This window comes from Gordionus sp. m RMFG-2023, chromosome 4 (assembly GCF_954871325.1).
Source record: "Gordionus sp. m RMFG-2023 chromosome 4, tfGorSpeb1-WG-v2, whole genome shotgun sequence".
Lineage (NCBI taxonomy): Eukaryota > Metazoa > Nematomorpha > Gordioida > Chordodea > Parachordodidae > Gordionus > Gordionus sp. m RMFG-2023.
Window position 1 is genome coordinate 24,398,775 of NC_088778.1, and position 22,272 is coordinate 24,421,046.

Sequence of the window (22,272 nt, forward strand, 5' to 3'; positions counted from 1 at the left end):
GGAAAATAAAATGGCTGAACATCTTATTTCATGAAGTAAAACTTTTTATGGTTTATCTATTAAAACGGTATTAAAAAAAATTATAGCTGAGATTTTTATCTCATCCCCATTCAAGAAGCAGCTGTTAAAAGAGCAGAATAAAAAAATCAAAAAGTTAAAATAATAATAAAAGATGTTTGTATAATATGTAAATAGGACTATAAGATTTTCATAATTTTGAAGATTGGTTTCAATGCAGACTAAGTAAAGATTGGGCACATGTGCCCTGTACCAAAAAAAGATTGCTATTGTATTTGTTAATTGTAAATAATATTATATAAATAAAGCATATAAGTCTGAAGAAAATATCTCATAGGATGCCCGATAAACCACTTGATTCGACTAGCCCCATCGATGATCCGACTAATCACGGGTTTGGGGCTACTAAGTTCAAAAAATCACTTTTACTAAACTTTTTTGGAGAAAAATTTATTAAAAATTAAAAAAAATATAACAGAGTATATTTATAGGTAAAGTGTTTAAGGTATAGATTGGTATTTTGCAAGATCTTATACAGGGCCGTAGCCACGGAGGGGGGGGGCAAAAAAAATTATTTGGCCCCCAACCCTGGCCCCCAGGAAAAATCTTTGGCCCCCAAAAATTTTCTCCCCCCCCCCCCCCAAAAAAAAAATTTTTAGAATTGATTATTTTTATATTTTTAATATAAATTTTGAATATTTATTCAAAAAACTGTCTTTTTAGAATTAATTATTTTTATATTTTTAAAATAAATTTTGAATATTTATTCTACAATGTCTAGTTTGTAAAATTTTTTCTATCCTGTTTTATTTTTATTTTTACCCAATATTAAATTATCATTCATTTTTTTTTCATTTGTTTTTGTTGTGTATAACATTCTCTATAGGTATCACATTTATATCATAATATATAACCAGTTATTTTATTTTACAGCGTTTATTTTAAAATTATGAAGAAACAATCAGTTATTAACTCTTATTTTAAGTTAAAGTTAAACAAATGTCAAGCAACATCACCTCTACAAACTACTAGTAATACTACATCAGAAATTTCAGAAACTGATTCTTCTTATAGTTAGTATAAATTTATATTATTATTTCATGACTTATATGATATTGATATAGGGCAATACCTATATATTATTATTTCATATATATTTATTTTATATAAGATAAGAGACAGACATTTATTATTAATATTATCATTTTTACTCATATTTCAAGATATGAATGAAGCTAATAATCTAGAAAATGATCCTCAAGATGGTAAATAGTTTAAAATTTAACCCAAATTTTTCTATTTATATATTTTTGACAATATCAATAGGAGTAGGAGATTATGGTGTTTCATTATTACATTTTGATTTTAAAACAAATAAAGACGAAGAAGAGACTCAATCATCTTCATCTAGCAGCTCAGTCTCTCATTGTCACGAGGCAACTAGTAATTGATTTATAAATATAAAAATATTATATTTTTTTGTTAATCTTTAAAGATATAATGTTTATGGACCTTTTTCTTGTTTTTAATACTGAATATCTATAATTTTACTGATAGGGCAATACAGTATAGCAAATACTTGTATCTTAAATACAAGATAAATTTTGTGTTTGTTCATTTTCAGCATGCCCTTCCTTCGCCCATCCTGATGACCATTATTATTTATGACCCTTTCCCTCATTACAATTTATAAATTATAATATTTTTAGTGTCAAAAAAGTCCTCTAATGGTTCAATTCAAATCCCAGGTGACCTTGGCCAGAAAAATCAAATCAAATCAAATTAAACAATTACGCGAAAAAAGATATCCATGGAAGACAAAGATCATTTCAAAAATCATGGTATAGAGGCCGAGACTGGTTGGAGTATAGAGTAGAAGCTGACGCTGCCTTTTGTTTTCCATGTAGGAAATACTTGTGTAATCCAAGTGATGAATTTGGACAAACGGGATTCAGAAATTGAAAAAATGCGTTAGCTGCCAAGAAGGGACTGCTAAAACACGAGAGCTCAAAAGCTCATTTAAATTCAATTACAATATGGCATGATAAAAATCAAAATATAAACAAAGGTACAGAAATAACTAAAATGTTGGGAGGTGATCAAATTAATCGTAATCAATATTATATTAAATCAATATTTGATTTGATGCTATTTCTTAGCATACAAGAGCTACCTTTCCGTGGGACTGGTTCAACAAATATTACGGATGCTGCAAAAGATGAAAACATAATTTATTCTTCTGGGCTATTTATAGCAATGTTTTCCTACACCATCCAAAAAGACCCTGAATTAAATAAAATTATGAAATTTATACCCCAAAATGCCCAGTATACATCACCACAGATTCAAAACGAAGTAATATCCATTATGGCAGATATGGTGCTTGAACATATTTCAGACAAATATAATAAAAGCGAGATGCATTTTTTTTGTCTTAAGGCTGATGAGACAAAAGATGCTTCAGGTTGTGAAAACCTGAGCATAATAATTCGCTATATTTTTTCTGGAGAAATCCAAGAATTTAATAAGGAATCATTAATTTAGAGTGTCTTTCTGCTGAAAGCATTACAGATTGCATTTTAAAGCAACTTAATGATCTAAATATTAATTCAGCTAATATAATAAGCCAGGCATATGATGGTGCAAACGTTATGTATGGCCGAAATGGAGGAATGCAAACACTTCTTCAAAAAAAAATTAATAAAAATGTTCCTTTTATACATTGCTACAACCACAAGTTGCATCTTGTGGTTCAAAATTGGTATAATAATATTGTTATTATTTCTAATTTTTTTAATTTATCAAATGCATTGTATAATTTTTTCAGGCGTTTTAACGTATTCTGTAAATATACAGGCCACACCCTTAAGAGACTTTTAGACCAGAGGTGGACTGGTCATTTGGAAACATCTCGCATTATTTATGAGAATTTTGAGGCTATTGGTGAAGTATTATTTTACTTTTCTAATAGAACTCTTAATTCAGAGGTTTCAATTCATGATTCAGTCGAAGCCTCTGGTCTTTTATCTCAATGTATTAATATAAATTACATCATATTAGCCATCATAATTTATGAGATATTAATTACAATAGATCCAATAAATAAGTATCTACAATCAGTAGGTACTAATCTAGTGGATGCTAAAAATTGTATTGATTCTACTATCAATATATTAAAAAATAAAAGAAATGATAATTCTTTTGCTTTGATTATGATTAAGGCTGAAAAACTTTTATCAAAATTTAATCTTACTCCCCAAAAATCCTCACGGGTACGTAAAACGCCTAAAAATTTTAAAGATTTTTTAGTTGATAGCAAACTAGAATTCGATTGTGAAAAAGACTCCAATTGAAGTTCTTTAAAAAGGATATATTATGAAATTATAGATAACTTTGTGGATCGTTTTTTAGACCGATTTACAGAAGATGATTTTAATCTTTTTTCATCTTTTAATACATTGTCCCCCCTTGACCCTGATTATTTTTTATCAGATAAAATGGCCCCATTAAAATCCCTGTTAAACTTAAATATGGAAACACTGCATCATGAAATGAAGATAGCAAAAGGATTGCTAGCTTAGGAAGCTAAAGAATCATAATTTTGAAAATATCTTACATATTATGTATAAAAAAAATATAATTATGCATTTAAAGAATTATATAAATGCTACTCAGCAGCGATAATCATTAGGATATCAACGGCTTCTTGTGAGGCCTCGTTCTCTACATTAAAGAGTTTTATCGAGCAGTAGAGAGTCTATGAAGGATAAACGTAAGCAAAATTTAGTATTAATGGCGTATGAAAAAAGAATAACGCAGAATTTATCTTTTAGTTCATTTATATTAAAATTTAAAAATAAAAATCGCCGTATTCTATTATAGTAATATTTTGTTTTGTATATGCATATTATAGTATTATTTTGTTTTGTATATTCATATTATAGTATTATTTTGTTATTAAATTTTTAATAAAAATAGGAAAAAATTTCTATGAATGCGTAATTATTTGTTTGATTTTAAAAAAATAGTGCCCCCCCCCAAGTAAGCACTTGGCCCCCCTAAGTGAAAATTCCTGGCTACGGCCCTGATCTTATACGATCCTTATTTTCGGAGCTATGATGATTTTGAGAAAAATTGCACCGACTAGCTTTGGTCTCCCTTCTAGATAAAATCGACAGGTTAATTATTACCATCAATCGAGCGTTTGGACTTCAAGTTAACTAAAGCATTCGTGTTTGGATTGTCACCTCGCTTATTTTTAGGCATGTTATTGTCATCAGATGAATTTAGCAAATACCCACTTCCACTCGATACTATTCGCGTGGAATTTACTATAGCTTTCCAACGTTCTGATCTGTCTACCTATAATAAATTTAAAATGGAAGCATAGTTTAGCTCTCTTAAGTATATATGTCGTAATAGGGTATGGAATCCATGGGATTCAAAATTTATTTTTCAATTTTAAATCATTTACTGAGGGTGATTTTTAATTTTAAAATTTGATTTGATAGAAATCCAGCGTGTATATAGAATACCTACATAGGAAATTTCAGACAATTTCATAGCGAATTACCTATCTGTATTTATTTGAAAAATGGTGAAGACTAATCAACGACTATGAATATCTACAACCAACAATGGTAATACATTGCAAATTTTCATATTAATTAACAATGTTTCATGATTATAGGCTAAATACATATAATAAATAACTCAGATTTTTTTTTAATTTTTGGTAAGTGGGTATAAATAAAGAGACACGAGAAAGAAAGTAGAACCATTTAGATCTATTTCATTCAGGCCTTTGAATATTTCTAGTCATGTTCCTCTCCAAAATTATAGGTTTCAGCATCTGCAAAATGGATAGCTTCGTTTGAAACTAAATGAGTCTCCTGAAGGTGCTTGAATACCTATCTATCTTATGAGCAACTTAACCGAAATTGCATTCATTTTCAAACTTATCTAACATTTAAAAAAAATATATACTTTTAATCCCAGAGCGTTAATATCGTTAAGATTGCTAACGTGACAAACGACTTCCTTATCCATCATATCCTTATTATTTATTCTTTGATCGATGACAGGCTTTTCCATTAGATAGAATAACCTAGCATTTTTTTTCAAGATATAACTTGGCCATAGGATCGTTAAATCTGCTTTTAGTATAGTAGTGTAGCCTTTGTTGATTATCTATTTCATAATATGGAATCAATCAAGGATATAAATAAGTCATAAAACTAAATTTAAGCCTCATCTTTTAGAAATAATATAAAATAAATAACAAAATAGTCTACGATGACTGTCAAAATTATAATGACCAGAGACGTAGAAGCCAATTTTTCCCTCAAAATATGTGGAGATATCTATAAACAATTTTGGGAGGTGGGAGGATATGCGGCATGCCTCTAATAATAACCGATTGTAATTTTAATAATACATTGGTCTATGAATATTTATTTATATGATAAAATTAAAAGCATACTTCGTATACGTGAACTACTTGAGGACCAACGTTTGTTTCATTTACGTATTGTTCTGGGGTTATGTGCCGTTCTCTAGGGAATAAAATCTGATCAGGAATAGATGCGCTAAATTTTTAATATGTTTATAATATATTAATTATTAAGCTAATAATTAAAAATATCCAATCTTGGATTCACAAAAATAAATCCGCAATTTACAAAAAAATTTATATTGAAATAGTGGAAGAGCTCTTTATATCAAAAAAAATTATTTGAAACAGTGTGTTTCATTTTTTCAAAATAAAATTGAAGATATTTCAATATCTTTTTCAAAAAACAAGAAAATAATGTTTTCGACTCGATACGCTCAGTGGGTAATCCTAATCCCACTGTGATTTCTTTTTAAAAATCTTAATATATTATACGATGACCGAGCATAGAGTAACCATCAAAATATCTTTTATCTCTACCCGAACAAAACGAGGTCAGATGTAGTTTCGACTGGAATTCTTAGAGTTTTAACGTTATCTGACAGCGTGGACTCATCTTCAGCGTTTGTACTATTGAGAAATATTAAAAAGTTTAAATCGTGAGTTCGTCTAGATAATAGAGAATCCATGTTTGTTGGATAAAATCGAATATCAAATTCTAACTTCGCACCTTGAGTTAAGGGATTTCCTAACATAATTTATAATGGGTGAAAAAAATAAAAAAAATTAAATAATGAAAAGTAAAATAATGAAAAAAATTAAAAATATTAAGTTTTTTCAATTACTTTTTGATAATCAATTGAACAAATATAAATTCGCATGAAATTCTTAAATTTTATAAAATCACATTATTATTCAATTCAAACCATTCCTAAATTTTATAACATCAATTTTTTATCAAGATGGAAGATAGACGGATGGTTAAAATTATATTACAAGAATAGATCATAGGCGAAACGAATAGGAGGGGGGGGGGGTGTGGGGATGTTTTCTCACTTCGGAAATTAGTTTGTTTTCGTAAATATCGTTTTGAGCTAATAAAAATTCCCCCTACCAATTCTACTACAAAAAAATGTATAAAATATGCCATTATAAACAATAATTTTTTAAAAAAAAGTAAAAGTAAATAATTTTTTAAAATAATGACTATAATTAAAATTTTTCAAAAAAAATGTAAGCAAAGGCCTGCAATAAGTGGACATAAAGTCTTCTAATCAAATTTATGGGGACCACATATGGCTAGGCGTAATAATAATCATATATAAATTTTTAACCTATATCGCAAATGACAACCGACCCAAAATTTTTGGTCATTTTAATTGAATCCTCTTTTTCAGTGAAATCTTTTAACATGTGAGTTTTTAATAGTTTGTGCAAAGCTTCGTGTAAAGATTTGTTTTTCGTATCAAGGCCTCCCTCATTCATAGTATCGTTAAATAAATTATCTGCAACAAATTTATATATATAAAAAAGTGTTTTTGATGACATAAAAAAAAATATCTAATTATTGAGTATGTGTCGTGACGGGATATAAAATCTCTCAATTTTTATATCATTTTCTGAGGGCATTTTTTTTTAATTTTAAAAATCTAATTCGACCGAATGATATATTCGAGCAGGTATAGAGTGCCCAAGCTGTTAATTTCAGTAGTGCTTCAATCCATTTTGAAAAACCTATATAATCATTAATATAACTTTAGTTTTTCAAAGTGACAATGCAATGTTGTTGGCAGGTCAAATCATATTCTTCAAATTTAAAAATCGTTCTTTTAAGCTTACAAAACTTTTTATACGTTAACTCAATTGAAGAAAAGCATTGTTATGGTAAACCTCTAAATAAGTCATAACTCAAAACATAAAATTTACAGTCATATACCATCTTCCTTAAGAATTTCCCTAACTCCGCAGGAGATTCTCCCACCGATAGGTAATACATTTCCTGGGTCTGATAATAAATCAGCGTTGACAAAATCTAAACCAACAGGTGCATAAATGACTGCTTGAGCTTCGAAAGCATCTTCTAACTGATTTAAAACGGTTATTCTAATAGTTAGAGTTTTATCCGTCGGCCCACCAAGACTGTTATAACCAATTACTTTGGGTTTCACCGTATTTTGCGATGATGTAGGTGGATTTGGACCCGCTACTTTGTAGGTCTGAGTAGCTGATCGAACAGATATCAATGAAAGATTAGGGTCGCATATATTGTCTGAACCACAATCTTTGAGGATGTGGAGCTTGAATGATATTATTTATAAATTATAACGTTTATTTTATATATATATAAAACATCATTATTATTGTTTTTAAAAAATTTAATCGGCAAATGCCTGTGTAACTAACCAATTTTTTAACTAACGATGGTATCAAGCTATCCAGAACGGGCTTGAGGGTTTGATAGGCAAAGTTTTGTTCTATTAAGGAAGTGGTAACTTGAATTGTGATGGGGGAGAGTTTGTCACGAATGTCACGCTAAATAAAATACGACTTTAATTATTTATTAATATTCACATATTATGTTATAATTTATTTTATATTTTTTTATTTGTACGTTTTAAATTATGTCTCATTATTTGTAAAAAAAAATGTAATGAGCATTCACTATACTATATAATACCTTCAGATATATGTAGGAACTTTTGCACCAACTTGTTTGGGCTACCAATCTCACTATCTCAGAAGCCTTAGTATTACCCTCATCTGACAGCATAAAGGATCGCATACCATAGGTTTTTGTCATATCTAGTTTTGTGTCTATTTTGAGATCTGATTAGGATATTTTTTTAAAAAAATTATTTTCGTGTAAAATAATTTGGCCATTTAAATACATGAAATTTATTTTATACAATACTTGCCTAACTGCGGAGGAGATCCAATACCTTCGTATTTCACGCATATAGTAAGGACGGAACTAAACATTTATTAAGAAAAATTTTATTAAAAATAATAAAATCTATATTACCATGGAACTAATGTCCCATCTATAAGACTACAGCTTTGATCATCTAAGCTTAAGATTTCGGGTTCCAATTTCAGATCTATATGAGCAGTTATGATCGGTCTTGATCTGTTTAAAGAATTATTTTCAATTTTTTTAAACCTTTATATCGATATCATATTTTATATAAAAATTTCCAATTTTCGAAATTTGATATCCATCATTATCAACAATAAACTATAAAATAATAATTTTCATGTCGAAAACAGTTATTTTCTTTAAAATAAATAGTTTCCAAACAGTTCTATTCCCAGTAGTCATTAATAATATAATAAAAAATTTATTTCTGGATTATTTAATGCAAAATTAGTCTTATTTTATAGGCACATAAAATAGGTAAACAAAATGTTGATATATTAAATTTTTTTTAAAAGCTTAAGATAAAATTTAAAAAAAAGGGGGGGGGGGGTTTCAAATTAAAGTTAGAAATGGTTAAGAATTATAAAATAGAATTCAGAGTATTACAAATCATTGAAGGCAATTATTTTAAAAAAATATATATATTTAAGACTAGGGGAAAATCGGCGAGGGAACATTATATTATATTTTTAAATTAAAAGATGTAGATATTATGCTTAAATAAAAACATTGAAAAATTATTTTGTAAACAAAAAACATTCATATTTCTTTTTCTTCTAATTAAAACATTATTTGCAAAAATTATTTATAAAATCCGGTGAATAAAAACTTTTAAAATATCACTTAAAAGTGTAAAATTAAAAGATTGTATAATAGATTTAACAAATTGTGTTCCCAAAATGGAACCATAAATAACTAACGGTAATGCATTGAATACATATATATACCTCAAATATATAACGTTGTCGGAATTGAAGGAGCCCACTATCAAATCAGGATATCTGTTACGGTCTAAATCGATTCCACCATAAAGTGACCATCCGAATTGTGATTAACGATGGATTTACGTCATCGGCCATAATCACCTGTTTAAAAAAAATTATGCCCATAAAAGGGATTGGGGGTATGAAAAAGAGGAAATTACAAATGTAATCAGGTGATTGGGCTTCATTTATATCCTAACATAACTAATGTAATCTAACCAAGCTAATTTCAATATCAATCACGTATAAGAATGTTCAAAATTCCTGGATTTGAGCGTATTTAGTTAAAATGGACAAATAATATTTAAAAATAATACCTAAATACTTGACATTGAATATTAATTTAAAAATTTTCCACACAAAATAAATAATAAGAAATACCCTACTTGGCTAAATTTTTCTTCGATGCCTTTCCTTCCTCCATTGTAAATGTATATCGCACCCTTTCCTTTAGGACCATCGTAAGGGGCTCCTACTACTATGTCTAAAATTTTAATTTAAAGAAAATTCAGTTGAAAATATTTTTTTAAATTCTTTTTTTATTTATTTTTTCTTTCTTTCTCTTGTCCTCTATCATGTTGTAAAGTTTATAAATAAGTAAATCATTAGATTATGTTTTTAAATAAAAACTCGGTATGAACCTTGATAACCATCTAAATTGATATCGCCCAAAGACGCCACTGAAATTCCAAAACGACCTCTTGGCTTTTGACCCTCCAAAACCGATGTTTTGATAAATTTGCCCTAAAAAAATAATTTACATTTTTCATTAATAGTTTTACAGTTTTTCTTATTCTTCACGTATTAAATTTCTGGTCTCCTGAAAAACCATTATGCACGTTGTGATAACATAACCGTATAACGTTAGTTATAATAATTTTTATTTTGAAACTTAAAACTAATTTGTCCACTGCTAAAAAATGTATTAAATTATCATGAAATCTATAATCCTATGTCCAATATTACGATATTAATATATGCATATCAAATCGGAATAATTTGTTAATAGAAAATATGACTGTGTAAATTGATATTGAAGTTATCCTAATCCAATATTTAATAAAACGAGCAACTTAAATTTTTGTGGCGCACAATAAAATAAACACGCATTAAGAAGCTATATTTTTTTTAGATTTTTATATTATATAATTAGTGTTGCGTAATCGGCTAAAAACTACGCCTAAGCCTAATAAGGCTAAGCCTAAAAATCGGCTAAGCCTAATTAGGCTAAGCCTAAAAATCGGATAAGCCTATTAGGCTAAGCCTAATAATCGGCTAAGCCTAATTAGGTAAGCCTAAAAATCGGCTAAAACTAAAAATCGGCTAAGCCTAATTAGGTTAAGCCTAAAAATTGGCTAAGCCTATATATATCTGCTAAAATTAAATTAGTCAAAATTCTGCATCGATGCTTAGTATTAATTATTATTTATTTATTTTAGTAAAATAATTTATTTTATTTATATTTAATGTAAATATTTTATTATTATCAACAAATAAACATGATATGATTTAATATTTTTTATTTATATTATTATATTTTGAAATGAAAATAAATTTATTTATTTGATGTTTTTTTAATAATTATAAAAATATTTAAAAAGTGTGCCATTATTAAATAAAAAAAACCCCCATCAATTTAAGTTGCATCACTATGAATAGGGATGTACCGATATTTTTATCGGATCGGGCCGATATTTCATCTTATTTAAAACATCGGTTATCGGTCAATATCTCAAAATTTTCTGATCCGATAAAATGGCGCCTTAATTATTAAAAAATTTATTTGAAATTTCATAATATATTTGTTACTTATTATGTAAATAGATTAATGTTATGATATAAATAAGTAATTAATCAACAAAAATATTTTATGTACTTTCAAATTAATGAATATAAACGATAACTGATCATTATAATATATTTAAATAACTTATGCTATGGTATAATTAAATTTTAGATGCTATACTATTAAATATGAGATGAGTAGATGTAGTTCATATTTGTCCATTTGAGCGTTTTAAGAACGGCTAACTCAATATTTAAACCAGAAAAATATTGCCTAAGCGTCGAGATTTCCCTAATAGATGTTCAAACCTTTGTGTCATATATGAGCAAAATCTCCAAGCTTGCTTAACTTAGTTGGCCTTTTTAAATAGATCCAAATGCAATGATTTTCCAATATTAGATGTATGCATATATTAAAAAGATTAGTATGTTTCCAGAATACAAAATCAGATATGATATCGTTTAGAATCGGTAATCAGCTAATATCCATTTAACATTGTTAATATCGAGGATTGGTCTCCAAAAAGTGGTATCGGTAACAACCCTATTTATGGGGTTATTATTATAAATGAAATGTAATTAAGTGTTGATTAGTCTGTGGTGATTCCAGATATTTATTTTGCAAATGTGTCTTTGTTCCAGTATAAAGGCGATGATTTAGCAACTACATTAAGTTGAGGTCGCGTTCGGGATTAAATTAAGACGCCATTCCAAGACATTTATTCTATTATCTAAAAACCATCGGATTTCGACAAATAGGCAAAACATGTTTTACTTGTCATAAATAATCTCTTTTAATTGGATAAGCTGCGGAGGGAGTATTTCTTTAAAAATTTACTATGCCATAAATAAATTTTTCCTTAGCCTTTTACTACTAATATAATCCCAGAAAATTGTCTTTGAAATTTAACACTTCTTTTTTTGAAATAAAAGTGGAAAAGGAAAATTATATTATTTTTATCTCAAATGGGCTCTCTTCTCTAAATATCAATTAATTCTACTCGTATCAAATCCCGATGTAATTATTCAAAAAAATGCTTGAAATGATACCCAAACAATTCAAATAAAAGATGGATTTTCTAGAAATACCACTATCCCATTAGATTTAATGTGGTCATTTTTTTTACTGAATCGTGTCCCCTCTTTTAATTTTATTATAATTCTGAAATGATAGGATAAAAATAATTATTTAAAGCATTTATTTAATATAATGAGATAATTTATACATTTTTAGCTTCCAATGAAAAAAAAAGGTATATAAGTGATTTTATCAAAGACAACTAAATCCAAGGACATCTGTGTAATCATATGTATAATCGTTTTAAAAATTATTCGATTAGTGTAATGTCATGATTGGTGGTTTTTGTTTATGTTGTATATATCTTTTTTTACATTATATTTTTATTACGCGCAATAATATGGTTTGATAACATCGGCGTGCTTGTTTGAATTGTTTAACTTTGAATTATAAGACTCAAGATGAGTCCTGTTATTTTTATTTTAGAGAATTATTAATTATTTATTTAATTATAAGATATAAGAAGGCAGTTTTTAGGCAGTATAAGTACCTTTTTATTTTATTTTTTGAATTTTAATAAAAATTATTCGAGAAATTGTCTAAAATAGATATTCCAGAAGGGCAATTATTTTTTTTATATATATCATTTATACAAGTGGCATTAATATCATGTCATTATGAGACTATCATATCATTTATTACTTTTGGTCCTTGGTAAAAAACGTATACTCGTCCAGTTTCGTAAGATGAAGGTTTGGTGTTTTTAAAATCATTGTAAAACGGAGTTCCTACCACTATGTCATCCATTCTTAAAAAAAAATGTTATCAATATATATTTTTTTATCATGAACTTGAAATAGGATGTTATATTCTTTCTTAATTTATTATTCTTTCTTTCCTTCCTCCCTTCCTTCTCCTTTTTATAAAATACTTTCTTTAATAAATATAAATATTCTTTTAAGTTTACTTATTGCCATCAACATCGACCACAGTCAAGGAATACCCGAAATAAGCGCCTATCTGCCATGATTGATTTGTGATTTAAAATTTTATGATATACATGTCATTATTAATTATTTATTGTCCATGCTCACATTTAACTCATATATATATAGCGAACACCCTCCCCCCTACTCGTTCCACCTTGGATAAATTCCCGCCCCTAAATAAAAATATTATCATATTTATCTTATAAATTTTTATAAAAAAGTTTAAATTAATTTATTCACTTGATCAAAATCATCGCCTTTAGATTTCGAGGCCATCTCCGCACTAAGTTCTTTTATTATATTCAAATTTCGGTCAAACAGAATCACCTTTCCAGACAAATTTTTGCCCCTAGGAACCCCGACAGCGATATCTATAATAAATGGGAGCAAACTAGAATTTTAGAAATTTTGGCAAATTATAAGCTTTATTACCTTCGCCTCGTAGCCCATCAAATTCCCCTGACACCACGGTATATCCTAATTGATATAATGAATAATTTTAAGGTTATTTAAATTATCATTAAAAGACTCTTTTTTATTATTTTTAAGCTTGCGCTGCAAAATTAACGTCAATAATAACTAGAACGCGTTACCCTGCATTCATAGTTATCGCGAATTCGTGGTTATCATACAAAATGTAATTTTTGTATTCTCCGCCGAGATTTCGCGCTAACTGTAAATGCAGGGTTATTTTGGATTACTTTTGAATTAACTCAAAACATGAAATAAAATATTTCAAAATATTTGAATATTATTAATAAAGGCGAGTTAAGCACCCAGACAAAGTGTATCTTTTAACATTCCTTTATATATATTTATAAATATTATTCTAATCTTAACCTGCATCTTTTCATTTTCAAAATACATTTTATTCTCGTTTCGTTTTAAATGTATCGTTAAAAACTCTAAATAAATATGGAAAAGTTATAATAAAATTTTATTTAATAAAATAGTTTAGTTTAAGTAACCCAGGTATGAATCGTCGAAAGATGGCGGACTTTCTTTAGAACTTATCAGATTTAATCCGGAAGTTATATTTTGTACAAACATTTGACCTTGATAAAAATATACCAAAAATTATTTATACTAATAAATAATTAATATATTAAAAAATTACATATGATAAGCCTATATATCTTTCTTTTCTTTCCTTCTTTCGATCATTCTCTTTTCCCCTTCTTTCTTTAATAAAAAATCATGAACATACCTTGCCAATACCAGCTACCTACAGCACCAATAAAGGCCCTCGTGCTATTCTAAATATATTATAAAATATATAATATTTCGCATTTGAGTTTTGAATTAAATTTTTATTTTACAACTATTTTATTCTAAATAATTCGGACATTATATATCATAGTCGTTTTAGCGAATGTGGGCTTTAGAAAATTAAATAATTTAAAGAGGTCTTTTTCAATTTTTGAAAGATCTAATTATGCCGGAATTTTATCCAACAGTATCTACCCTGTGAATATCATACATTTTTGTCGTGAAATTCTATATACATGCTGAAATACAATTCTGGCTAAAAAAAATCTGGATCTTGAAAATAGCTCTGCATTTGCTAAACCCCTAAAAATTATATATATTTATAATAAATTATTTCTCTTAACCCTTAGTACTTATAAATAAAAGATGCCCGCCTCTTAATAAATAATATAATTATAAGAAAAATTATTCTTCTTTTCTTCTTTCCTTATTTCAAGATTATTTATATTATACCTTGGCTAAAGTTCCGCTAAAACCTGCTTGACAATGGCCTTGACGATGATAACCCCAATTTACTTGCATATTATTAATTAAATATTTGTGTGAATTAAATAAATCCTCGCTTGAGTATATTATAATATTCAAAAATGGATTTTTTTTTAAATAAATCAATCCTTAGCGTATTCTACCATATCACCAATAAAAATGTATAAATATCATTAATTCTGAAGTGATTTCCTATCTAAAATACAAAAAAAAATTTTTAATGCTCTCCTGAAAAAATATTCTAAAAAATGGATATAGAACACAATAATACTCTGCTGACAAAATGAAATAAATCGTGAAATCTCAATAATGCCTGTTCGAGTTCTGTTTTTCGGTTCACGATAGGGTTGGAATTTTCCTCAAAAAAATCGAATTTGGGTTCAGGGTTAGTAAACCTATATATTTTCGGGTCCACATTAGGTATGCGTTCGGGATAAAGAGTCCAAAACTTTAGTTTGTGAGATAGTCAGTATGGAGAAAATGGTCATTCTCGATTTTTTTTAAAATACAAAATTAAACTTTTAAAAATTTATTCATAATATACGGGTTCTGCACGGAGAGTGTTCCTGAAAGGATCTCAAGTGATCGTTCGATATGAAACAGGTTCCGACAGGTTCCCGCCTCAAAAAATTCTGAGAATAGTATACGTATCGAGGAGCGCATGCCTGATCGTGTGTAATTTTTTTTTAAATAATTAAGTGATTTTAATTCGTCAATATTACCCTCTAAATTTTTGTTTTAATTAAAGTTTATAAGAGGTCTTATATATGGATAAAATTAATTATAAATTCATAATTGTAGCAATCTCTTAGTTTTCTTTACGGTTTTATGGCCGTGTTTTGGTTTGGCTTATTTTTAAACTTATTTCTGCTTAAGTGTACATTAAAATAAATACTATTAGTTATATATTTTTTTACAGTAAAATAAAAAGAATATACGGTAAATCTAAATAGCCTCTTTCTTTTTAGACTGTTTAGAGAAAGCTATATAGAAGGATAAGCAGAAGACTCCTTAGAAGTAAAGCGAACCAAAACACATAATATACGCAGCAGCGTAATCATTTATTTTTTCGAACCGGAGATTAGAGGCCTGTAAAAGCCGACCCGTGGGTTAGGTCCCTGATTTTGGTTACTACAATTAATTTTTATGGGGGTGTTAGCGGCGTTAGCTTGATTAAAAATCATTAGTGGCGGAGAATGGCGCACGGGTCTAACTATACACAACAAATGAAAAATTATAAGAACTGAAGGGGTGTCAGATGTCTCTCTAACATTCCAGGAAATATTTTATTTATAAATTATCTTATGTAAGTAATTGGCAAAATAAATAAAAATACCATAATTGTTGCGCCGTCTTGACCGGAAACAGATATAGTATGGCCAAACCATTGATTTGATTTATCGTCGCTTTGTCTTTGTTGCATTGCGTTAATGTTATAAGCTACGCGTGATCCTAGATTTTAAAGAGGGGGTGGAAAAATAAATTTTAACATATATTACGAAGAGCGCTAATGAACATTTTAAAATTTTGTGAATCTTTAACATGTGATTTTGGCTCTAATCACAATGCTTCAAATAATTATTTTCAATGATAAAATAAATTAAGTTAAAAATTTCCAATTACCTTTTATTTTCATGATGTTTTAATAAATCATTGGTGATGAGTGCTAGGAGATATAAATCGTTTAAATATCTGAGCCAACTTAAGGTTAAATAATAAATTGTTGGGCAAATACTAAATCTAATATGTGCCATGGATTTGTGTTGTATATATATACTTGATCAATTATTATTTAAAGATCCGGCTGAAAATTCCCCGGACAAAAAAAAGGCATTGTAGGCTACTTTTTTTGTAGCTTTTTAAAGCACTAATTATTTTTAAAATGTATGCTGCTTCGCTACTTTTAAACTAAATATATAATTATAATATACACATTTTATTTAATTATTTTATCATTAAATTTGAAATTATAATATAGAAATTTATATATTTTGAATATTCATTTAAAATATGTCTGAAAATGAAATTGATGAAACTAATAAGAGTGATGATAATGTTAACTATATTACATTATTATACTGGAATAAGATGATTTTGTACAGCATATATATAAAATTGATGAGAAGCGAATGTATTTTAAATGATCTATTATGTGATCCGCTAGTCTTATGTGGTCTTCCTTCATCATTATCTCCTTAAATGGGATATCTTTATCACATATCCACTCTACTATATTTTGAACATCCTCAGAGTGTAAGTATATACATTGATTTCTTTTATTTCCTTGTTGTCTACTTTTGTCTCTTAGGTATAACACGGCAGACCTTAGGAGATAAAGTTTCTAGTTAACAATTATTATTTTCCATTTCATGTTACACTTTTAAAATGCAAATGAATAAAATGTAAATAGCTGAATTTTATTTATAGGCAATAGTAAATTAATTAGTAAAAGATAGTATAAGAGATTACCGTAATTTTTTAAAAAATAGTTTTTTGATGAAATCATCATAATCTAATTCTCAAGTCTCAGCTTAATTATTCACATTCTTTCAAAATTAAGCAGTGATTTAGTAATGCAATATGCATGCAACATGCAATGTTTTAAATTACATAAACGTTAAATTAAAACATATGAAAATAAGGTTAAAGAGAAGAAGAAAAAAAAATTAAAAAGAAGAGAAAAAATTTAATTATTTTTTTAGATTAAGGAAATTTAATAGCATTTTTTTTAGATGCATCAAAAAGAATATTTCTTTATTAGAATGATGGCGCCGTCATTTAAAAAAAAAAAAAAGTTTTATAACCCTAAAAAATAATTTCGAAAAAATCTAATATAAAAATAAGAATAGTAACCTTTTTTAAATAAGTTTATCATGGAAGAAGCGGCCACCAATTATATTTTAAACATAAAGACTGCAGAAATTATGGGAAAAATTCGGGATTCCCGAAACCATAGTATCAAATGATGGTACAGATTTTACTTTTGAAAGTTTTAAACAGTTGAGTAGAGGAGACGCAGACGCATTCGCCATATACTGCTAACTCTAATGGGCAAGCTGAAGGGGATTGTCATTGTCAAAAGTTGAGTCGCCAAAATTTTGTGTGTCCAAGGACCCGGGTTCCATTCGATTTGTAAAAGTAGGGGGCCAGGATTGAAAACCCGTCGAAAGAGCAAAAAGAGTTGGTATAACAGATAAGGCGGTTAGTATGGGCCCAATAATATGGTGATAAAATTAAAAAGTGGGAGAAAGATGCTATATTAGAAAATATGGGTAAAAAATTAAATCGCGTCAAGTATAAAACAGAACGAAAAAGGCACGTCACCGCTATCAATTACAGATGCGGGAAAAGTAGTTGCATTATAGTGTCTTATGGAATACAAACTGTTAAAAATGTTTTTTTTAGAAATAATATAATTTCATAAAGTAGGAGTTCCGAAAAGTATCTATCATGGCCCAATGTAAAATAGGTGTTACGCCAGACAATAGATGCCCTATTACGTTAGTACAAATAGAGATCTGCAAATTCGGGCTAGGTCGGGTTTTTTAAATATATCTAAATTTATCATTATATGTTAAATTTTTTATGTAAAATAAAAATTATTAATTTTATTTATAAAAACTAGACGCCATAACATATATCTTTTATTTTGTTATATTTAAATAAATAGGGCAGGGCCGGTTAAATTTTTTTAAAAAAAATTCGGGTTCGGGCCGGCAAAACATTTTTAACGGGCAGGGCCGGGCTTGAAAAAATAGGCCCGATGCAGATCACTAAGTACAATACGTTTTAAAAACAGATGCCTCTTAAGTACCTTGTAGTTAAAAGGCAATAACAGGCGTGAAGCCAGCTGGGGATCTGGGAGGGGAGCTTCCCCTTTCCCGTAATGAAATTTTTTGAAGATATATAAAAGGTTTCCATGAATTGTGAATTGCAAAATATTCTATTTCAAATAGATTATGTCCTATCTCAAATTTTTGCGAAAAGTTAATTAATTCGAATATTCCTTCCTTGTGTATTAATATTTTTTCCACGAAAGTTTTAGGTATATTTTCTTACATTTTTTTAAACCTTAAACACTAACTAGACAAACAAATCTTCCCAATATTAAAGTAGAAAATTGATATCACAGAGTTTTATAAAATCCTTTGCGAAAAAAAAAATCTCCAAAGATTTTGATCTCTGAAAATATTTTTATCTTGAATAGAAAAAATGAACTGTTTAGATCATTTATTCAGGATATAAATGAAAATAATAGCTAATTAATTTAAGAATTTTAATCTTGATATGAAAGATTAGTGTTAGTAGATGATCCTCCAAGAAACGTGATGGAATTGTAGATTTTAAAATATATTTTATTGTTTTCCAAATATATTAAAATTACTGTATATTTTGGCAACAATATCAATTAGTATAAGTAAATGAGAGGTCTTTATTAAGGAGAATAAAAGCCTATCTCGGAAGAAGGGCATCAGAAAATCATTGAGTAGACTAGTTCTACTTGATATACATTGAGATTCAATCCACAATAGTGAACAACTTATTGAAAAATTGGCGCTTAAAGAAGGTAAAATTCCATTTATGAAAACGATATTTTAATTAACTTTTTAAATCACCATATATAATGTTTAATTCTATATTTTATTTTATTTTAATTTCTAATTTACATATAACAAAGCTATAATATTTTTTTACAACATTATAATCGCATTTTGTATATTCCAATATTGTATTATTTTGCATTCAAAATTGCCATTTTTTTAAAATATTTCTAATAAATTTTAAGTTCTAATCAATTTTCAATGTTCAAAAAAATATACCCCCCCCCCCAACCTTCCGTAAAAAATTCTTGAATACGTGACTCTTTCTTTTGTATTTAATGGAAGAAGGAAGAACTACATTTCATGCCTATGATATGGGTAAATTATTAACCATTTTTTATACATCAATACTGGTCAAGGAGAACTGGTAATTTAATGAATTTAAAATCAAAGACGTGGCACAGGTTTATCCCCTCTTCTTTGTTATTTTTTTTCGTTTGATTAATATGTTAAAAATGAATAAACTATACATCATATAAAAATGTTTTTAAACATATATGGAAATGTAAATGTGTTACAATAAATCATATTATTACTGTAATAACGGCATATTTATTCCTCTTTATTTACTGGATTCAGCACTTGTGTGGAATAAAAGTTATCCTTTAAGAAAATTTGAGAGTAAAATAATATGTTATTCTTTTGTCCACAAATATTATTTTTCCCCAAAAATATTTTTTCGTATTTAATTAATTAAATATAACCATTTTGACTAAATGATGCCAATTTCTCAACTATTGTATTTTGGTGAATTCAATCTTTAGCTCACCCTGATAGATACCTAAAGACTACTGAAATGTAGATGTTAGATAATTTTCCTAATTCTTCCTTGGGATCGATAAGAAGCCATGACATCAAAAATAAAAAATGCATTCTGTGCAACTCCTCGGGACATTTTGTTGGCCAATATTAAGAGGAATATTCGTAAACCGACAACGTTATATCATGAACCCTCATCCAGATATTTGATTCCTATCGGTTCGTACGTGATGGCATCTTCAGTGGTGAGAAAAGTATTTGGTAAATCGTAAAGATTTTACTCTACAACTTTTCGACTTGGTTGTTTTTCCAAGTTATTTCATATTGAACTTATATATTTTATTCTGAGATTTATACTATTGAACTTTCACTTTTTGATGATATATATTTATACTTCGATAATTTGAAATTCTGAGATTTATACTATTGAACTTTCACTTTTTGATGATATTTATTTATACTTCGATAATTTGAAAGATATTACTATAAAAAATGTTGCCATTGCTTTATTTAAAAATTAAGGATTCAAATTGGGGAACCTTAAATACCCCATGTCAGAAATAACTGTATAACAATCACAGACCTGCAGGCCGGGCCCTAAGCCCAGCCCGGGTAGATAAGCCGGGCTCATATTTCAATTTTTTTAATATATACCTGGGCCGGGCCGAAAATTTGTAAATCAAATATTTTAAATCGCCATTATTAACTATAAAAATTAAAAATAAATATAATATTTTTTTTAAATAATTACGATCAGGGCGAGCCTGAGAATATAAAACCCGAGTGGAATAAAATCAAGGCCTAGCCAAAAAACGGGTCGAGCTCCAGGTCTCTGATAATAATATAGGGTAAGATTATCTAAATATTTATATGCAATATTTTTATGTGTTACATAAGATTTTGAAAAGGTATATCTTATAAATGTTTTTTAAGAAAAATTCAGTTTTAGGCAGAAATTACAGTTTTAATTAATTAATCAAATATAAATTAGCCGTAAAAACAAATATTTGTCATATGTTCATAATCTTTTGTCATTTTCTAACATAAATCAAAGATAATGTTTGGATAATGCCCATCTATTTTCAGTTTCTCAAATTATAAGAAGTTTTATAATTTTTAATGATATTTATTAATTATCAAAATCGACCAATTTCGCAATTTTAAATAGCTCAAATAAGATATGGGTATGAGTTTAGTGGTAGAATTAATAAGAAATCGGAGTCCCGTTTGGGAAATATTTTAGAATCTCTGACATACAGTCCGGCTCGATTTAGCTTAAAAATTAGGTACCGGTATCAGTCGACTTTATAGCTCATAAATAGATGATTCCGCTGATATTTTGTTTTGATACAAATGGGCAGCACTAAATAATAATTGACATACATTTAAAGAATGCATGCTTCAAATCATTCCACCAATTTCATGGGACCAATATTTGATTTATACGTTTCGAATTTTTATTATCCTATGCCATTGTGCCACAAAATAGTAAAATAGAATAAAATTTTAGCCAGATTTAAAATAAAGGGCATATTCTTTATGACATATACTCGAGCCTCTCTCCCGCGTTTTAAGAAGAAACGGGCTACACCGACTTGATCGGACCTAGTCGCCTACCTTATAAAAAAAAGGCGCCCTTACGCTAACTAAAAAAAATAAATGATTAAGAGTAAGACCTATATAAGAAAATTGTGCTTTTTTTGTTAAATTACAAGTTTCAAATGTTTTATTGTTATATAATATTTTTAGTTAACGAGAATTTTAAGTTATTCGCGTATAAGTGTCGGAAAAACTAATGGATTATATAAAGTTAATTAATCTTTGTTTTGATATGGTTTTAAAACCATGGAATGAAACATAAAAAACAAAAATATAAGTTGTTCAGACAAATTACAAAATAATAATAATAAAAAATATTTTAATTATAATTTATAACATATATATGACTTGTTATATTAGATATATTTTATTATTGTAATCTAAAAATTATATCATTTTAATAAAAGCAAATTAGAAATTAAAAATTTATAACAAATTTAGTGTAATAAAAAGGAT

At 27.8% G+C, this 22,272-nt stretch overlaps 1 protein-coding gene across 1 annotated transcript in view; it reads right to left on the reverse strand.

The window, feature by feature from the left end:
* The window catches only part of LOC135928922 (integrin alpha-8-like), a 34,836-nt gene that overhangs the window by 4,781 nt on the left and 7,783 nt on the right, over window positions 1-22,272 (reverse strand). The window contains 23 exon segments of the mRNA XM_065465374.1: window positions 4,209-4,380; window positions 5,005-5,208; window positions 5,501-5,606; window positions 5,951-6,158; window positions 6,745-6,915; window positions 7,347-7,707; window positions 7,814-7,942; window positions 8,088-8,236; window positions 8,326-8,381; window positions 8,433-8,537; window positions 9,275-9,378; window positions 9,380-9,412; window positions 9,697-9,794; window positions 9,952-10,054; window positions 12,816-12,921; window positions 13,081-13,133; window positions 13,343-13,473; window positions 13,535-13,579; window positions 14,071-14,157; window positions 14,310-14,358; window positions 14,825-14,886; window positions 15,402-15,522; window positions 16,194-16,309. Of these exon segments, the coding sequence (XP_065321446.1) occupies window positions 4,209-4,380; window positions 5,005-5,208; window positions 5,501-5,606; window positions 5,951-6,158; window positions 6,745-6,915; window positions 7,347-7,707; window positions 7,814-7,942; window positions 8,088-8,236; window positions 8,326-8,381; window positions 8,433-8,537; window positions 9,275-9,378; window positions 9,380-9,412; window positions 9,697-9,794; window positions 9,952-10,054; window positions 12,816-12,921; window positions 13,081-13,133; window positions 13,343-13,473; window positions 13,535-13,579; window positions 14,071-14,157; window positions 14,310-14,358; window positions 14,825-14,886; window positions 15,402-15,522; window positions 16,194-16,309 (2,769 nt within the window).